The following is an 18,336-nucleotide window of genomic DNA, read 5'->3' as shown; positions in this document are numbered from 1 at the left end:
ATAATTACTGGAGTTGAAATTTGGACAGGGCAATGGGTCTAGCTTTAAGGAATGCTTATAGAATTTAGTAGGGATACAGCAATAAGATTACTACAGAAATTAAGCAGGTTTTTGTAGAAATTACTCTAAACCTAAACCTAAAAAAAAAAAAAAAATCAAACATGTTATCCTTTCTACAGACACTGGGCAAAATAAAAAGAGGTAATCATAAAATGTTTGGCTAATCTTTGTGTAATGCAGTATAAGTAATATTCTGCACTGAGATGAAAAATATTCCATGGTCCATAATGAACCCTTAAATTTGCAGAAGACAAAGGACCAAGGGTTTCACTACTGCAGCTGCATGTAAGTTGGATGCTGGTACCGCTCTCCAAAAGTACTGCAGTGCATAGACTTTGCATCATAATGTTGTGATGTAGGTGGCATGTACTTTTACTTACACACATAAGCACACACGCACCATATCTCTCCATGGAAGGATTAACAGTCAGGCCATAATTGAATCAAATGGGTCAAACCAGAAAATCAATTACAAATCTTCTTTAATATTTACTGATATTTATAAAGACAATAGCTTGCAGCATGATGCAAAGAAATCATTTAAAATATGTAAGTGTGTAATCAACATTCCACCCAGTAACAGAAGGGACTTCACACAAGCCTGTGAACTTCATCACCAACGGAAACCAGGTCATGGCAGCTCATCATGTGATATAAGATACTGTTCCTATAGATCTCTTCCCAGACTTTGGGGGCATATATGAAGACCAGAGGAAATATAAGACCCAATATTTGAGAAGATTGTTTTTATAAGCTTCTGAGAAAGTTTACAATGTTGTCCAGTCCCTTTTTTCCAGCGGGAAATGACAACCTGCCATTATCAAACAGGCTTATGATTCCATGGAATCCATTCTCAATGTGGTACCAGGTCACTGGCACACCGCCGTCCTCTAATCGCTTCTTGTATAACAGGGCGTCATCCCTTAGCACGTCATGCTCACAAGTCAAGATGAACGACTCAGGGAGCTGATGAACAACAGCATCTTCAGCGAGAAGTGGGGAAAAGGCTGGCTCACAAAAATTTCTAACTGCCTCATAAACTTCATTTGAGCATTCGATGGGCACCTTTGGTTTGTACCCTCTGACCTTAAATTCCTTAGGGATATTGTCTGCACTTAGCCATTTTCTAAACTTCAATTTTACATCTACAGGCATATGGGAACCCTCCAGGACATCTTCCAAAAATGACGTGTCCCCCTTGAGGTAGTGCAGAACATAAAAAGCCGTACGTTCCCTGAACAAGATGGGGACTGCACAGTTTTGCTGATATGAGGGCAAATTGAAGTCTATTGCCTGGAGGCATGGATAGATCAAGACCTGAGCATGCACCTTTGGAAGGTCTGATCTACTCACTAGTGTTTGGCAAACAGCAGCAGCAAGATTGCCCCCAGCACTGTCCCCACTAATGATAATACAGGCAGGATTCACTCCATAGTCTTCTGCAGTCTTCATAAAGTGTGTGGTAGCAGTGAGACAGTCCTCGTACTGTGCTGGGTACGTGTGCTCTGGCGCCAGACGATACCTAATATATCAACGAGTCAGTGATTATAAAAATGGAAAACAATCATTATTATTTGTTGGACGTTTATTTGCTACAAACTCCTCCACTTTCAGCCCTCCTGTTGTTGTGCAGCCATGGACACCAATATTACCTCATAAACGTGCACCCGCCCTCCAAACGATCATTCCTATATTTGCAGATCACAGATAAACTATGACCAGCAGGGCCAAATGCTGAGGATTGTCTTCTGGTTAAGGCATTAGACTGAAACTCAGGAGAGCCGCGTTTGATTCCCAGCTGTGCCACCGACTCCTTGAGGGACCTTGGCTTAGTCATTTAATCTCTTTTTTTAATCCTCCGTTTCCCATCCGTACAATGGGGATTAATTATACTTGTTTTGTCCGTGTTATCTATTTAGATTGTCCCCATCCCAAAGACCTCACAGTCTCTTACTGTCTTTATATTGGGATCAGCATCATGCGACCCCAGTTTTGGTTGACGCCTATAATCATAATACTTAGCTCTTATAAGTGCTACTATTATACAACAACAACATTTTTTACTGTTGGTGCTATGGAAATACAAATATTTCTTGTTTATTTCTTATTCAGGCAAAATTCCCATTTACCTCAAGGTCTCAATGGGAGTTTGCGGACTTAAGATGAAGATTTGGCTCAATATCTGACAACTTTATGCTAACTGCTGGGTGCAAGATAGATTTGCTTTTTATTAAAATGGTCTGATAACTTCTTTCCAGTTTTTTTCTTCCCCATCAGATGAAAAAAGGTGCTCATATACAGCAATCTTATTCCTGGTCTGTTCTGTTGAGCTCAGCACAAAAGCAGTGAAAAGCTGCAAAGTCAATTTGAGCATCTTGCTGAACCGCCTGGATTCTTGAAAATATAGTCCTTTGAGAAGGGGGGCACCCTAGAACAGTGCAGCTAGTGGCCATCACAATACAGAGTAACTAGTTCCTAGATCAGTGTTTCCCAAACTTGGGACGCCACTTGTGTAGGGAAAGCCCCTGGCGGGCCGGGACAATTTGTTTACCTGCCGCGTCCACAGGTCCGGCTGATCGCGGCTCCCACTGGCCTTGGTTCGCTGTTCTCAGCCAATGGGAGCTGCCGGAAGCGGCGGCCAGTATGTCCCTTGGTCCGCGTCGCTTCCAGCAGCTCCCATTGGCCTGGAGCAGCAAACCACGGCCAGTGGGAGCCGCGATTGGCCGGACCTGCGGCTGGGGCAGGTAAACAAACGGGCCCAGCCCACCAGGGGCTTTCCCTAAACAAGTGGCGTCCCAAGTTTGGGAAACACTGTCCTAGATAATAGAAGTGAACCAGGCTCACTTACTCAACAGACACGACCACCGATTCACTTTCTCTGGCGATGTAGCGGCATACGGGTTCATAGGAATCTGGAAAACAAATGTTTTCATTGGTGCCTTGCTAGCGCTCTAAGGAGTAGCAGCTCTATACCCTGTTAGCTCTCTGATGCATTTAAGGGAAATGACAATTCTCTCCTTTCCCTCATCTAAGTCCTGCTCTTCCCCACCCTTTACGCACTACCCCGGCTTCATTTCTCAATGTCCCCTTTGCTCATCATGATATCACACCTCTTTCCAAGCTGCCCCGCTGTCTGGAACAGCCATGTAATGTTCACCAAGTCTTCTCTTCTTGCAGCCAACATCTGCCAGAGTATGTGTGTCTTTGTTGGTGAAGAGTCAAACCTCAAACCTTCTCCCAAATCTCAGGCCCAAACCAACTTCCCTTTGATGTTTGTAAAAACGGAGTGACTTTTTATCTTTATCCAACATATTTTTTTCTGTTAAATATCTTACCAATGCTTCCAAACATCCAGCCTCCTCCATGAAAGTAGATGACCCCTCTCCTCCGGCCAGCAGAAGGCGTTCTAGGCTGGTAAATCCTCACTGGCACCTTCCCAAACTGCAGGTCCTTGATGAAGAGCTTTGGGTCCTCCCCTAATTTCTTTCCCCGTCGCATATAGCGGGTGAAGCGAAGTTGACTGCACAGACCCAGCTTCTCCAAAATCTTCCCCTGTTTAGCGTGAAAGAGACCAGGGATTCGCATAAAGAAACTCCATTCTCCTCAATAGGCATACGCTGTGCTCTCTTTGGAGAAACTAAGGCAGGATCAAAAGTCTGGAGCTCATACAGAAAAAAAATAATGAATGTAGAGTTCCAGGCACTAGCACAATACGGATAAATACAATAAAAATAACAACAGCAGCAGCACCACAGAGAAATGAAGTGCCGGCAATGTCTATGCAGCCATCTCCACACACTGCGTTATCACTGGTCCTCTGCCCTTTACTGGAGAGTTTGGTCTCTTTAGGTTATTCAGTCCTTAGTTATTCTGCTAAGAGTGCCACCAAGGGAGCAGATAAGTAACAACTGTAGCGGTGGTTTTCTTGATATGGACACTCATCCACAAGGACTGAGAGAAGAGGTCACCAACCAGAATTCAGGCAACAATGATTTTTCATTATACCAGCAATTAGAAGCAAAGGATTCTACCATGTACCCCATTACCAATCACCTGGTCCGCCCTTAAACAAAAAAGCAGGCTGAAAATCAAGCTGGCCCACAGAGTAATTTGCCATCCAAATGGTAGGTAAAAATAAGGAATGGATTCTAGTCTCTGTAACCAGTGTAGGAAATTAATGTTCCCAATGTAACAACCCTCACTGCACACTCACTCACTCACTTACAGGCTGTAAAAGAGATGGTCTATCCCCTATCCAAATCCATAGCCATGCTGAAATCACTTTAGAAATCTGACACAACTGATTGGCCCTACTGATCTGCACGCACGTTGTCAGTAATGTCTAGTCAGACGTCAGTCTGGCTTTTTCCTCCTTGTGGTTCAGTTTCTAGTTGATAACAGCAATAAAGTAATGCACATAGTTACTGTGACAGACTGTATCCCAATGTTCACCACTTTTACAAGACCATGATAAATTTTGTACAAAATATGCCTTGTGAGGTATCATTTGAAAACTCATAATCTGCTGAACCTTATTGTCCTGGTAAAATATGTGAATCAACATTGTATGTAAAGTTATAAGATTCTACTTTATAACATTGCTGTAACATGCTCCAAGTTTAGAACAGCAGGCACAAACCAGTTCCTCAGAAACAAAAGACAAAGCAACATCAGGTGTTAACAAAGTCAAGTGGACCATCACCTAGCTAAGCAGCCATTCTTTGGCAGGAAGAAGGGCGTGTGCGAGAATTTTACCTGTTGACAATGGAACAACTGGGGGTTTCCATGTAAACAGACTGGCTGTCACCTGAACTCCAGCTGGAGATAATCCTCAAAGAGGGGAGAATGGCATAAGAAGAGACAACACACACAACACAAATTACCTCTCCTCTCTCTCCTCCATTCCTCTCTGCTCACAGCAGTAACAATGCCTGAAGAAACACTGAAGTGGGGGAGGAGTACTTGTCTGGAGGCTTCCAGCCAGTAAAGACTGTATAGAGCATATGGTGAGAAAAAACTTTTCTTTAACTCCGTTTAGCTTGCTAACTTAGGTATTAGTTTGTGCCTTATCTTTTTATTTTCTTTGTAACCAGTTCTGACTTTTCTGCCTCATGACTGGTAATTACTTAAAATCTATCTTTCTGTAGTTAATAAATTTGTTTTATTGTTTTTTAGCTAAAGCAGTATGGTGGGATTGAAGAGTTTGGGAACCTCCACATGAGATAACAGGGCTGGTGCATATCATTTCCCACGGATGAAATGACGGACTTTCTATGAGCTTGTATTGTCCAGGGGGGTGCTGGGCAGTACAAGATGCACATTTCTGGGGGACAAGGCTGGGGCTGAGGATTTGCTGGTGTCACCTGGTGTCACTCCACAATACAATTCATGAGTGGCTGGCCAGAGCATTCATGAAATTCACCTGGGAGTAATTTATATGCTAGACACTGTGTGGGAGCAGAACCACCAGTCATGGGTGGTGGGTGGAGCCTCCTTTCAGAGAGGCTAGCCTCTGGCTCCACCCCTTCTGCCTGTGCCCCCACCATGGCTGAAGCCACAAGCCCCGCCCCCCTGCAGCCATAGCCACAAGCCTCCCCCCACCCAGAGAAGCCCAGAGCAGTCCTCCTCCATCCAGAGGAGTCCTGGGCTGACCAGAGGAGCCCCAGGCTGGCCGAAGCCCCGAGCCCCCACCTCACCTGCCCAGAGATGCCCCAAGCCCCCCCCCCACACACACACACACACCTGGAGAAGCCCCAGGGCAGGCCTCCCCTTCCCAGACCCCAAGCCGCCCTGGGGAAAAGCGTCTCTTCCTGATGTTTTTGATATGCCCTATGCAGGTTCTGGGGCAGCTGAGGAGGCGATATTTGCTACTCAGCTTCCTGGGTTCCTCAGCAATCTCTCTGGAGTCCGAAGAGATTACTGATGAACCTGGGAAGCTGCATACCACATATCGCCTCCTCAGCCACCCCGGAAGGAACCTTCCTGGGGCATGCTAAAGCAAAAACTTTGCTGCCAAACTCCGCAAGAGCCTCCCATGGCCTATTATACCCACCCCCCCACACACACACCAGTAGTTGTTTCTTTCACAGCAAACTTTGAATTTGCTACATAAACGACACCCAAATTGGAGCACTGAGGGGACACAGTTGTTCAGCCATCCAGATTATACGCTGGGGAATGTCACAGTTACATTAATAAAGAATGAGGAGAACATGAAACTCTCTGGGTTTGTGTACCCTTACTAATGAGGCATGTTGTGTAAGTTATTTATTGTTTCTTATTTGCATCATGCCCAAAAAATTTTCTAGTCAGCTCACAGACCAGCGCTCACAATCTAGAATTGAAACATGACATAATGAGCGAACAAACAGGAAGTGGAGGACAGTTGGAATGGATGAAGTGAAGTAGTTTGGGCACCCTTAATGACCAACCAACTGCTCCAAAGGCGAGTACAGTCAATGAGAGTCTTCCACGGACTTTGGATTGGGCTCCAAGTTTGTTTGCTTTTGTAAATTCCATTTTAATCATTTCACTTCCTGCGGGCTTCGCAAGCTTTAAGGCTTTAAGAGGGACTTAGATGAGGCAAGAGTGGTGGTTTGGTGGATACGTTTGGAATGGGCATCAAAGAGACCTGGAGATGTGTGGGTGAGAAGCAGACAAAGGAGGTGTCCAGTTCTGGATGCCACACTAGAGGAAGGTTGTGGATAAATAGGGGAGTAAAGAGGAGAGCAATAGAAATGATGTAAGCGTTAAAAAATCTGACCTATGAAGAAAAGTATATTTAATCTTGAGAAAAGAAGACTGACGGGGGGCCTGATAACAGTCTTCGGATATGTTAAGGGCTGTTATAAAGAAGAGGGTGATCAATTATTCTCCAAATCTACTGAAGGTAGTACAAGAAGTAATGGGCTTAATCTGCAGCAAAGGAGATTGTTTGGTTCTCTGGCCAAACCAAGAAATCAAATAAAAATCATTGTGGGTTGCCCCAAAACAAAAAGTTTTGTTTTTTTAAAAATTGTCTGTTTTGGGTCCAACAAAATATTTTGTTTCAGTGCTGAGTTTTTTTAAATCCTGTTTAAAAAAACAAATTTAGGCAAATTTGGATGCAAAAGTCATTTTGAAATGAAAATATCGAGACGGTTTGTTTTGAAAATGTTGAAATGTGGTATTTTGACTTTTTCAGTTTAATTTATTTGGCCAAAACTATTCCGCAAATTTGTCACAGATTCGCGAACGTGATTCAAAATGGCATTATTCAGCAAATACCATATTTGTCTGAAATTTTTTTGACTAGCTCTAGTTATGGGTAGAGTGATGGTATGAGCAAAGAAGTTAAAGGAGATCAGTCAGGAGAGGTATTGATGGAAAGAATTGAAAGCAAGGGAAGAAGAAAACTTTGAATTTGCTACATAAAGGCATGAGGAATTAGCAGAGCCCTAATGCACTGTCTACAAGAATCAACAAGGGGTATAAGATGTAAGGGAAAATACCCTGAATGAATGTGACTGTGAGCCCAGTTCACTGGGTGATTGTCTAATCTAGACCTAATGGGACTTTGTACCACAGATAATGTTAGCAGTGGGCAGTTATATCAGTGCAATTGTCCTTGAGCCTGGCAAGGTGACTTCTTCTGGGAGTGAGAGTGACATTAGCAGGCTAATGACACCAGAACAGTTTAATATTCAGTAACGTTAAGCTCTCAATATGAGGCTCATGGTTATGGTCCAAATGTGCTATATGGTATTGTTGACTCAAAACCATAACATATTATTTGGAATTTTATTGAAACCATAACCCATTAAATTTGTTTCTTCCAAAAAAATGTAACATGTCATGGTTTACTCCCTCTATGCCACTCTCAGACCCTATCATACATCTCAGGCACTTCAGAGCAATCATCTTCTGTCCTGTCCTCTTTTTTCCCTTTTCTTCTGATGCAAACTGCCTCACTTGATAACATCTGGGTATTTGTCACTTGCCTCTTGAGTCAGAAGATTATTAGCTCAGGATTTGGGCTCATTTCCACTACTAACACCACAGTGTGTTAATTGAAATCAGAATTAGTTTAATAGGCAGCAGGTTTAAAACAAACAAAAAGTATGTCTCCACACAATGCCCAGGCAACCTGTGGAACTCATTGTCACAGGATGTTGTGAAGGCCAAAAGTATAACTGGATTAAAAAAAGTATTAGATAAGTTCATGGAGGAGAGGTCCATCAATGGCTGTCTTTTTCTGGACCATCTTCTGTTGGTGAAAGAGACAAGTTAGTGAGCTTACACAGAGCTCTTCTTCAGGTCTGGGCAAAGAGCTGTGTGTAATCTCGCAAGCTTGTCTCTTTCACCAACAGAAGTTGGTCCAATAAAAGATATAACCTCACCCAGCTTGTCTTTCTAATATCCTGGGGATAACACAGCTACAAAACTGCAAACTGCATGACTATCTCTCAGTAAAGTACTTACCTATGAAAGGCATTTTATTAAACTGGTAGTGAATTTGCTTGTAAATAAATATGTTCCCTACACTTGACACTGAAGATAACCAAACTAAGCAGACTCTGTAGAGTAGTGATTTAAGTTCTGTAAGGCTCTGGTAACTTTAAAGAAGCTAATACTCGTGGTTTTGATTATATATAAACATTGGGTGACTTGATTTGTACAGTTGTATTTTCTAGATATCAAAACAATTGAAATAAAGCAACTGCAAATAATATTGTTGCCTCAGTATATGCATTTTTTTTTAAATTATTCCCAGTTTAAAAATGTTCTAAACCCAGTCACTTATATTGCAGTATGTAAAGCCGACTTCTTATAAAGCAGCCAATGTATGGTTAATAAGAGAGACAGGAGAACTGGATTTTCTGGTTTGGGAAGCTGGAAAATCCAGGACCCGGTTGTTAAAAATTCAGAACGACTCATTACATTCTTGTTGTGAACTGTAAGCACGCATTGTGTTACAGAATTCCACGCTATGTGGGCTATTACAACTGTAGATATTCCCAGCTGAGAAACAAGTATGTCTTTGTTTTGTTTTGCTTTTATTTTTAAATAATCTGAAGAGTTTATTTGTGGGGTGCATTTTACCCCTCTCCACACGACTGGCCAGCTAATAGAGGGGGCAGAGACATGGCTCTGGTCCCCACCTGTCCCCTTTGGTGAGCCACATGCCCTTGGGAGAGTAGGGCTGGAGGTGACCCTGCACTCCCCAGAATGCTGGGGCTGCACTTCTGCCTGGCCCTGCGGCAGGCTCTGCATGTGGTGTGGAGCAAGGAAAGGTTCCTCACCGTGGGGTGCTGCCAAATGTCATGATTGTATCATGACTCTCACAACACAAGGTGTTTTGCTCAGCGCCCCTGCTCCTGAGATTCTGTGATTTCATGAGAATCTCAGCCTTTATTCAAAAACAAAGTTTCTAGCCCTCATGGTTGCAGAGAGAGTTGTAAACATGACCCGAGTGCAGCCTTAAAGGGTCTGGAACTGGGGGAGGGAATAAAAGCAGCCCAACATTTATCATCTTTTTAAAAAAAGGAAAAACTCATGATTTTTAGGGCCTGATTCATGATTTTTGAATCCTTTGGGGTGCACCCCACTAGGTACCACCTTACGAGCCAAGCAGAATCTGTTTGTACATGCACTACAAAGGTAAAGAGTCTAGCTTTAGAGACTGCTTCCTAAGTACAGCCAAAAAGCATAAAAGTAGCATCCTACCTTCACCGCAAGTAAATGCATCTAGCAGGATTCCTATTTCTGGCATTTGCATTATGCTTAGAGTGACATTTAAACACTCACCTAAGCACCCCACCTGTCAGAATCGGTAAACTCACCAGAACCGCTGTGCCAATCAAAATACTATGAACGATTCGGAGCCTTACAGGCTGGTCCACTCCAAGAGGGATTTCTGAGTTGGAGAGATCAAAATAAATTGTCCCCACGACTAACAATATGAAAGCAGCAACGAAAACTGCCAGTACTAACACCAGCAGTGCATAAACAAACTCCATTTCATGCAACGAGGCCGGACGTAGCCAGGAATCTGACTTTCGCTTGACTCCTGCGTTCTTTGATTTGTTACTTCCTGTTTCTGGAGCACCTCTGCCTGTAATCAGGCTGCACTAGGATGAATTTTTCCCCTTCTCAGTTACAGGTCGTGCAAAGGTCTCTCGGTTAGTTAGCAAATGCTGCGGAGTCCTCAAGGTCTGGAACTGTAATATGTCAATGATTCTCACAGCTGTGCATATGCCAGCAGCTCTGCCAATGAGGTGTTAGACACTCCAAAATGCTGTACAAGCTGCCAGCTATTCATACACTGAGACTGCATTTAACCTTGCAGTGGGAAGGAGAAAGGGTGTGAACCATGGTAATCTATGTCTATAGTTCAGTCTCATGTCTCCATGATGGCATATGAGACTGTTCGTAGGTGATATTTATCTAGGACTGCGTAAAGAACCTGAAGTTCAAGTTTGTGGTATGCAGATACATTTACCAGTAGAGAGAGAAAAGGCTGTACTGTATATTGCATGTGATCTGCATCCATAATTTATTCATCTCAGAGTGCACTGGGATTATGCCATTATTTAAAAAAAAAAAATCAGAATGGGACCTTTAGAAAGGCATTAGCTAAACAACAAGCCACTTTTACCGAAAAAAGAGAGAAAGCAATCCCATTTTAAAGTTTGAGTTCAGATAAGCATCCCAAATTTTAGACATGCAGCAGATAATAGGAACTCTGAACATTTTGGAGGTGCTTACATCATGCCTGCATTTGCGGTAGCTCTCAGCCGTGCAATCCAGTGTTCCCGACTCTCATGGTTCTATCACAAGCATCTCATGATTGGGGGCGGGGGCATTCTTCAAGGCCCAGCTCTGGGAATGATGGAATTACATCAGTATCTCAGCTTCCATTTTTAAAAAAGTAAATTTCTAACCCTTGTGGTTGCAGAGAGAAGATTGAAAATGTGACCCCCAAGGGCTCAGAAGCCAGAAAGCAAAGAAAATGTACCTGAGTTTTATTTTTGTAACATGTCATGATTTGTAATGATTTTTGGAGGCCCGATTCATCATTTTTGGCGTGGGATTGGCCACTCTGCATATCCCTGCACTTTCCCCAAATATTCACTGGCAAGGATAATCTTGCCACCAGTAATAGGATATATATGGAGATATACCTATCTCATAGAAATGGAAGGAACCCTGAAAGGTCATCAAGTCTAGCCCCCTGCCTTCACTAGCAGGACCAAGTACTGATTTTGCCCCAGATCCCTAAGTGGCCCCCTCAAGAATTGAACTCACAACCCTGGGTATAGCAGGCCAATGCTCAAATGGGGTGCAATCAGATGCAAAGATGAGGGAGCAGTCTGTTTGACTCCCCACTCAAAGCCCAAGACACAGAACTGTTGAAAGAACCCCACATTCATTCCAAAGGCTATTGCATTGTTTTACATCACTGGTGTTTGGAAATTGGTTCTGGAAGGCCAGCAATCGTGGTTTACATTTTCTAATGTCATGTGGTTAATCAGTTAGCGTACACAACCCCTTTGCACTGGATGAAGTATGGTAGGTATAAGGCCCTCTCGGCAGGAAACCTTGATTCAATTCCCCATTCTGCCTGATGAGGAGAAAGGATTTGAACAGGAACCTCTCCTGTCTCAGGTGAGTGCTTTAAGATATTCTAAGGGTTGGTTCCAGTGGTTAGGATTCTCACTTGGGAGGTAAAAGACCCCTGTTCAAATCCCTTCTTCCCCAACAGGTAGAGGGGATAATTGAACTACGATATCCCAGGAGAGCACTCTAACCACTGGGCTAGAGGTTATGAGGGATTCTCTAGATAATCTTAGGTACCCAAATCATTCTCATAAGAAACAGTTTAGGCCCCAAACTGCCTACCTCCAGGAGAGGTGTTCCCAGCTGTGGATTGCAAGCAAAGATAGGTGCCTCCCTGCAGCCTGGACTTAAGCACCTAACTGTGCGAGAAGGGGGCTTAGGACACATCCTTCTTGTCAACATCTCCCATTGGCTGGCTTAGGCAGCTCCTCGCCTCATATGCTGGCTTTTGTGGCTCCTGTTCTGAGGTGCCTATCTGTTCCCATTCATTGTCCAGAGAGCCTGGGTGCCAAATTCAAGCCATGTGGATCACAGTAAGGTTCCAGTGATTTTCCAGGCACCTAAATGTTAGGTGATGCGATGCTGCCCCATTGCAACACCTAACTCCCTTTGCGGTTCTGGGCCTTCATCTCCTCCTGCCTTGATTATTGCATCGCTATTCTCTAAAGCGTCCTCCAATCCCAGTCCTCCAGCCCACTGCCTGTACAGAATGCTCTTTTCACATAACTACTGTAGTATCATGTTATGCTCTGGCAGCTTTGGATAGGGCAGTGTTTCTCAAAACTGGGGTCGCCGCTTGTGTAGGGAAAGCCCCTGGCAGGCCAGGCCGGTTTGTTTACCTGCCCTGTCTGCAGGCCCGGCTGATCGCGGCTCCCACTGGCCGCGGTTCGCCACTGCAGGCCAATGGGAGTGGCTGGAAGCGGCGGCCAGTATGTCCCTTGGCCCACGCTGCTTCCAGCAGCCCTCGTTGGCCCGGAACAGTGAACCGCGGCCAGTGGGAGCCGTGATTGGCCGGACCTGTGGACGGGGCAGGTAAACAAACTGGCCCGGCCCGCCAGGGGCTTTCCCTACACAAGCGGCGACCCCAGTTTGAGAAACACTGGGATAGGGTGACACGCTAGGTCTGTGTCTGACTTTAATTACCACCATAGTGCCCTGTTATTTCATATTTATTTCATGGCATCATAATAATGGCAACTTTTCAGAGTTAGAGCCTGATTTTGCAAGTTCCCACTGAAGTCAAGGGGGCCTTGTGCATAGAACAACTTGCGGCATCAAGGACATTATTCTTTCTTTGTTCATATGCTTTCAAACTGTTATGAAGTTACTACAAATAATGATCTTCTACATGGCAATATCTTACTAGTTCCTATGGAAATGTAATCATAGCCAGCATTCCGGACAGAGAAAAATATTTTTGATCAAATCAGTCTTTTTTTTTTTTTTTTATAACAGCAAAATATTCAGCTTTATTTAAAATGCTCACCGTGCAAATGCATTTGATTACAAGGTCATTTACTTGCTTTAGTAAAACATTGTCACAGACAATGCTGTAATTTTGGCTTCAGTATATTAAGTCCAGTATTAATTTACTGAGCCATAATAGAAAAGCTCCCTGACATTTTAAGGTAGAAGTGGATGCAAAAAAAGGGTCCAATTTAAGAGTCTAATTAGGCCTCCAACCAGAACCAAGGTATGGAAGAGAAAAGGGGACATAGCAGTATGAATAAGTGGAACGTTCCGAACGTCCAGAGAGCAAATCCTTTATTCGGCAATACTGTGTCATAGCACATAGAACTGGGATGGTTATGAGAGAGAAAGAAAAGCAGCCCTCTTGCCTAAAGGAACCTGTTGAGATGCAGCCCTGGAGGCTTACTGTCTTACAGGAGTTATTACCCTTTTCTGATGCAAGAGGCTCATCAAAGTAGCCCTCAAGATGTTCCAGCTGGGAGCAGAAACTGATGATGGAGTCTGGTATTTTATTTAATGTCATCTTGCTTATTTGCAAGGAATGTACAAAGGGGGGAACCGAAAGCAAAAGGAGTGCTTCTTTTCAGCCAGCACCCTGACCTAGGCCCTCTTTCTAGGATCCTGGGCCACGCTGTGCTTACAGGCTTCTACTCAGATTTTTTCCAGTTGTCTCTGTCAGCCAGTTCCTCAAAGGTACCTTAGGTGCCTATCTCCTACTGAAATTATTGGGAACTACAAGCCTAAATACCTTTGAGAATCTGGGCCTGTGTGTCGGTCTTCTCTCACAGATAAACCCAGCCCCACCTGGTTACAATACACACTGGAATCCCTCTGCCCCCTTTGCCCTCGGGTCTCTAGTTTTCAAACAGACTCTATGAGACCTTGCTTTAGGTGTGGTCCCTTACCTGTCTCACAACTCTCTTAAGTAGAGAGCATGTTCATACATGAGTTTTTAATGAGAATTTAACTCAACCCATAACAAGGTTTAACCCAGCTCATAAAAAAAAAACCTTTCCCAGCATCCCTTTCTGGGATCTGTCCCTTTAAATTTGGCAGAGACAAGCTGCCATAGCCTTAAAGTGGCAGTTTTGCAAATGGCTGCTGCTTGCTTCATTTCCCTTTTTTCCAGCTGGTAAGTATTGTTGTTCATTTCTATTATGTTTTAATCTGGTTTTCCTGTTTGTTTGGCTTCTTTCTCCCTAAAGATACAATTAATTCTTGTAAACAGATACATAAATATGCACCCAGGACCTGCTCCAGGCATATGAGTTAGTACTAGCAGTGCCGCTGAGAGATGTGAAAACAGAATGTGGTCCTATAGTCTGATTTAATAATTACAGGTGTTAATATACTAATAAAACCTCTGTGCAAGAGAACCAGTGCATAGCTTTACTCTTGCACTTATCTGAAATAATGTAGCTTTCAGATAAATGTACCATTTGCAGTGTCCATCATGTCATCTGAAGAAAAAGGTAGTTTTATTATGTTGTCTACTTTTAATATGTAGTTTTCAGGCTAAAAACTGCGGCACTGACCTTACTGTAGTATAAATCTGCTGCACTTACATTGTAAGAGTCACGGTACAAATGTTTTTTCTGGCTGTTTGGTTCAAAGGTTATGTGCTGGCTGTGCTGGGCAGGCAAACAGCCAAGTGTGGTGTGGCTGGTCAGCTGTTCTGAACAGCAGCAGATGTGAGAATGGGAAACCTAAATGCCCGCTAACCAAGCATCAGCTGAAAATACCCTGTCGTATTCTGATACCAAACGTAGCTGATGTTTGTTTTTCTCGAGGAATTAATTATGAGACTCCTCCATCTCTAGGAGAGGGAGGAGGAGACCCTTTGTGGCTCTTTTCCCGTTCCCCAGGGGCAGGGGGAGTAAAGAGAGAGAAATGACCCAGGGACTTCTTGATGCCAACTTGCAGAGTATACAGGAGGTGCATAGGATTTTCCAAGGATCACATGGGTCAGATAGATGCATAATAATTCACTAAAGGGTGGCACATGAGGTATCTACCAAGAAACAGTAGCCCACTGGTCAACATAATCGCTGCAAAATGTATGTTCAGACAATATTTCAGGAGTTATGTGTCTATCCTGAAAATGTTGTTCTTAAGGCGGGTAACCAGGAAGTGACATTCTCAGACAGTTTCCTTTCAGGCAGGGGGTAACAGATGCTTATTTCCCATCTGGTCCGTGTGTATTGTGTGCCTCATAATGTATGCTTATTTGCATTTGATTTGATTTTCTATGTCACCATCTGTTTCCAATACTTCTACCTGCTCTGACTTGAATCTCTCTACTTTGTTAAATCAGCTTGTACTTGTCTGCACTATAAACGTACCTAGGAGCTGTGTGTGAAGCAGAACAATGACCTGAGGTGAAACTGGTTCGCTGGGGTGTCCTGCTTCTTTGGAAGCAGTGAATCTATGAATACTGTGAGTGTCCAGCGGACCGGGGCTGGGCACTCCAGGCAGATGCTTGGAGGACTTGGGGGTTGGAGCGTGCCTATTGCTGACCTGTAGAGAGAACAGGGCCTGCATAGGCCTAGAGGGGAATGCTTATATTGCCTGTGGCCTGTGGCTAAGGTTGCCAAGTGTCCGTTTTTTGACCAGAATGCCCAGTCGAAAAGAGACCCTGGCAGCTCCGGGCAGCACTGCTGACCAGGCTGTTAAAAATCCGATCAGCGGTGCTGCACAGCTAAGGCAGGCTAGTGCCTACCTGTCCTGGCACCACGCTGCACCCCAGAAGTGGCCAGCAGGTCTGGCTCCTAGGCAGGGGGTCCACCTCCTGCACCCCAGCCCCTTGCCTCAACCCGCAACCCCCTCCTGCAATCTGAATCCCTCAGCTCCACCCCCCAGCCTGGAGCCCCCTCCTACATCCTAAATCCCTCATCCCTGGCTCCAGCCCAGAGCCCGCACCCCCAGCCCAGAGCCCATACCCCCTCCCAAACCCCGCCTCAACCCACAGCCCTCTCCTGTACGCCGAATCCCTCCACTCCACCCCCCAGCCTGGAGCCCCCTCCTGCACCCCTCATCCCCAGCCCCACCCCAAAGCCCGCACCCCCAGCTAGAGCCCTCACCCCCTCCTCCACCCCAACTCCTTTCCCCAGCCCGGAGCCCCCTTCTGCACCCTGAACCCCTCATTTCTGTCCCCACCCCGGAGCCTGCACCCCCAATTAGAGCCCTCACCCCCTCCCAAGCCCCTGCCCCAGTCCAGTGAAAGTGAGTGAGGGTGGGGGAAAGCGAGCCATCGAGGGAGGAGGAATGTAGTGAGTGGGGGTGGGGCCTCAGGGAAGGGGCGGGGCTAGGGTGGAGTCAGAGAGCTAACCCTGGCAGGCACAGAGCAGGCTTCTCTACACTACGGGCAGGTGGTAGGGAGGCACCTCACAGCCCTGGGTACCTCCACAAGAGCCTCTTGTGGGACCTCTTGGAGTGAAATTAGAACCTTTCAGAGCCTTCCTGCAGAGAGTTTGGCTGTTGTTCATTTCATAAGTATCTGAGGGTCCTTCCATCCCCAAAGTCACAAAGACCCTAGTGGGCCTCCCCTACAAGGAGCTGAGCAGGATTTTCAGACGATGGTTGGGTGTGCTTTTCTATGTATTCTTGTAATGCTGAGGCTGCTTTACTGCATGCTTCTACATGCATTTTTGCATTGATGAGCCCTGTTTATTGCATAATTCTATATACTCTCCTAATACTCATTCTATAGACTTTTGCAGTCGTGAGGCTGGGATTTTATGAGTTCTGCGCGTTTGAGGCTAAATTTCTGTGCATGTCTTTTGCCATGTTGAGGACTAGAATTTACATGTTCTGATATGTATTTTTGTAAATCTGAAATTGCAGTAAAACATTCACCTATATGATAGGTGTGACACAGAAACCCCTTGGCAAAGGTCCCCTGTTCTTCGCAAACAGTCTTTGTCTCAAACCTAGCAAACTCACTATACCAAACACATGTCTTGCAAGGTATTTATATATAAAGGGTAACATGTAAGGTATCTACAGAAAGCTCATAACTTATCAAGATTCATAATCATTGTTAAACGTGTGTACGGGCAATATTTAAAGAATAACGTAACTAAGTTGAAAATCTGCTTTAAGGTCTTGGATGTAAAAATTTGTCATTAAGGGGTAATATGTCTCAGTGATGGCCCGTTCAAACAGGAGGGAGTGGTCACCCCTATCCAATTAGCCAATGATGTAATGTAAAGCTCAGTTGTCTAGCCTTGCTCAATCCCAAGACTATCAATGGAAAACCAGCAGGGACAACTGCAAACAATTGAAACTACTTGGAGGTAAAAAAAGAAACATTTCAAGAGGCAGGGGATCGCCCTGTGTATGAATAAAGACAAAAGACTTTTTTGGTATCATACAGAATGGGTAGAGGCACTCTAGATTCATTCACTGAGGAAACATTTTGTGGAGTGGGGAATGTCTCCACGAAAGCTTTGATCCTGGTTCCTGTAAAGCCAGCCAGCTCTGACTTTGGAGGAAAAACCTAGTTGATTAGGCAGGGAAGGCAACTGTTAACAAGTGTAGGCCCTAGTTCACATTCTATGATTTTGTTTTGTCTTGTAATCATTTGTTTTCACCACTCTCTCTTGTTCCAAGTTGAATCTCTATTATTTCTTAAAGAAACCTATGTTTGTTCTATTAAAAGTTGCTCATAAGTGCTGTGTGGTTTACAGGAGCAGTGGTTTAAGGTAAAACTAGTAAACTGGGCGTCAAGGCGCCTTCCCCACTCTGAACTTTAGGGTACAGATGTGGGGGCCTGCATGAAAACTTCTAAGCTTAACTACCAGCTTAGATCTGGTCCGCTGCCACCATTCCCAAGTGGATTCCCTTCCCTGGGAAGCCTTGAGAAACTCTTCCACCAACTCCCTGGTGAACACTGATCCAAAACCCCTTGGATCTTAAAACAAGGAGGAATTAATCATCCCCCCTCCCCCCTGCACCTTTCCTTTTCCCCCCACCAATTCCTGGTGAGTCCAGATCAATCCCCTTGGATTTTAGAACAAGGAAAAATCAATCCGATTCTTAAAAAGAAGGCTTTTAATTAAAGAAAAAGGTAAAAATTATCTCTGTAAAATCAAGGATGGAAAATAACTTTACAGGGTAATCAAACTTAAAGAGCCCAGAGGAACCCCCTCTAGCCTTAGGTTCAAAGTTACAGCAAACAGAGTACATTTACAAGTTGAGAAAACAAAG

The 18,336-nt window shown here is 44.4% G+C and overlaps 1 protein-coding gene across 1 annotated transcript; it reads right to left on the bottom strand.

Annotated features, from left to right (window-relative positions):
* Positions 1-525: 525 nt before the first annotated feature.
* LOC101940544 (arylacetamide deacetylase-like 4) lies at positions 526-10,261 on the bottom strand. The gene is made up of 4 exons (XM_005292792.4): positions 9,882-10,261; positions 3,396-3,612; positions 2,909-2,972; positions 526-1,582 (listed from the first exon to the last, which is right to left on the bottom strand). The coding sequence occupies exons 1-4, from the start codon at positions 10,056-10,058 to the stop codon at positions 808-810; spliced, it is 1,233 nt and encodes a 410-aa protein (XP_005292849.2). The 5' UTR covers positions 10,059-10,261; the 3' UTR covers positions 526-807.
* Between the last annotated feature and the right edge of the window lie 8,075 nt (positions 10,262-18,336).

The sequence above is a fragment of the Chrysemys picta genome, chromosome 21, assembly GCF_011386835.1.
Source record: "Chrysemys picta bellii isolate R12L10 chromosome 21, ASM1138683v2, whole genome shotgun sequence".
Classification (NCBI taxonomy): Eukaryota; Metazoa; Chordata; order Testudines; family Emydidae; genus Chrysemys; species Chrysemys picta.
The sequence above is the reverse complement of the archived record's forward strand: the minus strand, read 5'-3'. Positions and strand labels throughout refer to the sequence as shown.

Excerpts from the sequence above, each read along its gene's own strand:
- LOC101940544 (XM_005292792.4), bottom strand. The coding sequence starts at position 10,058 with ATGGAGTTTGTTTATGCACTGCTGGTGTTAGTACTGGCAGTTTTCGTT. Across the intron at positions 3,613-9,881 it reads TGATTGGCACAGCGGTTCTG|GGGAAGATTTTGGAGAAGCT; the intron begins GTGAGTTTACCG and ends CACGCTAAACAG. Across the intron at positions 1,583-2,908 it reads TCGGTGGTCGTGTCTGTTGA|GTATCGTCTGGCGCCAGAGC; the intron begins GTAAGTGAGCCT and ends TTGATATATTAG.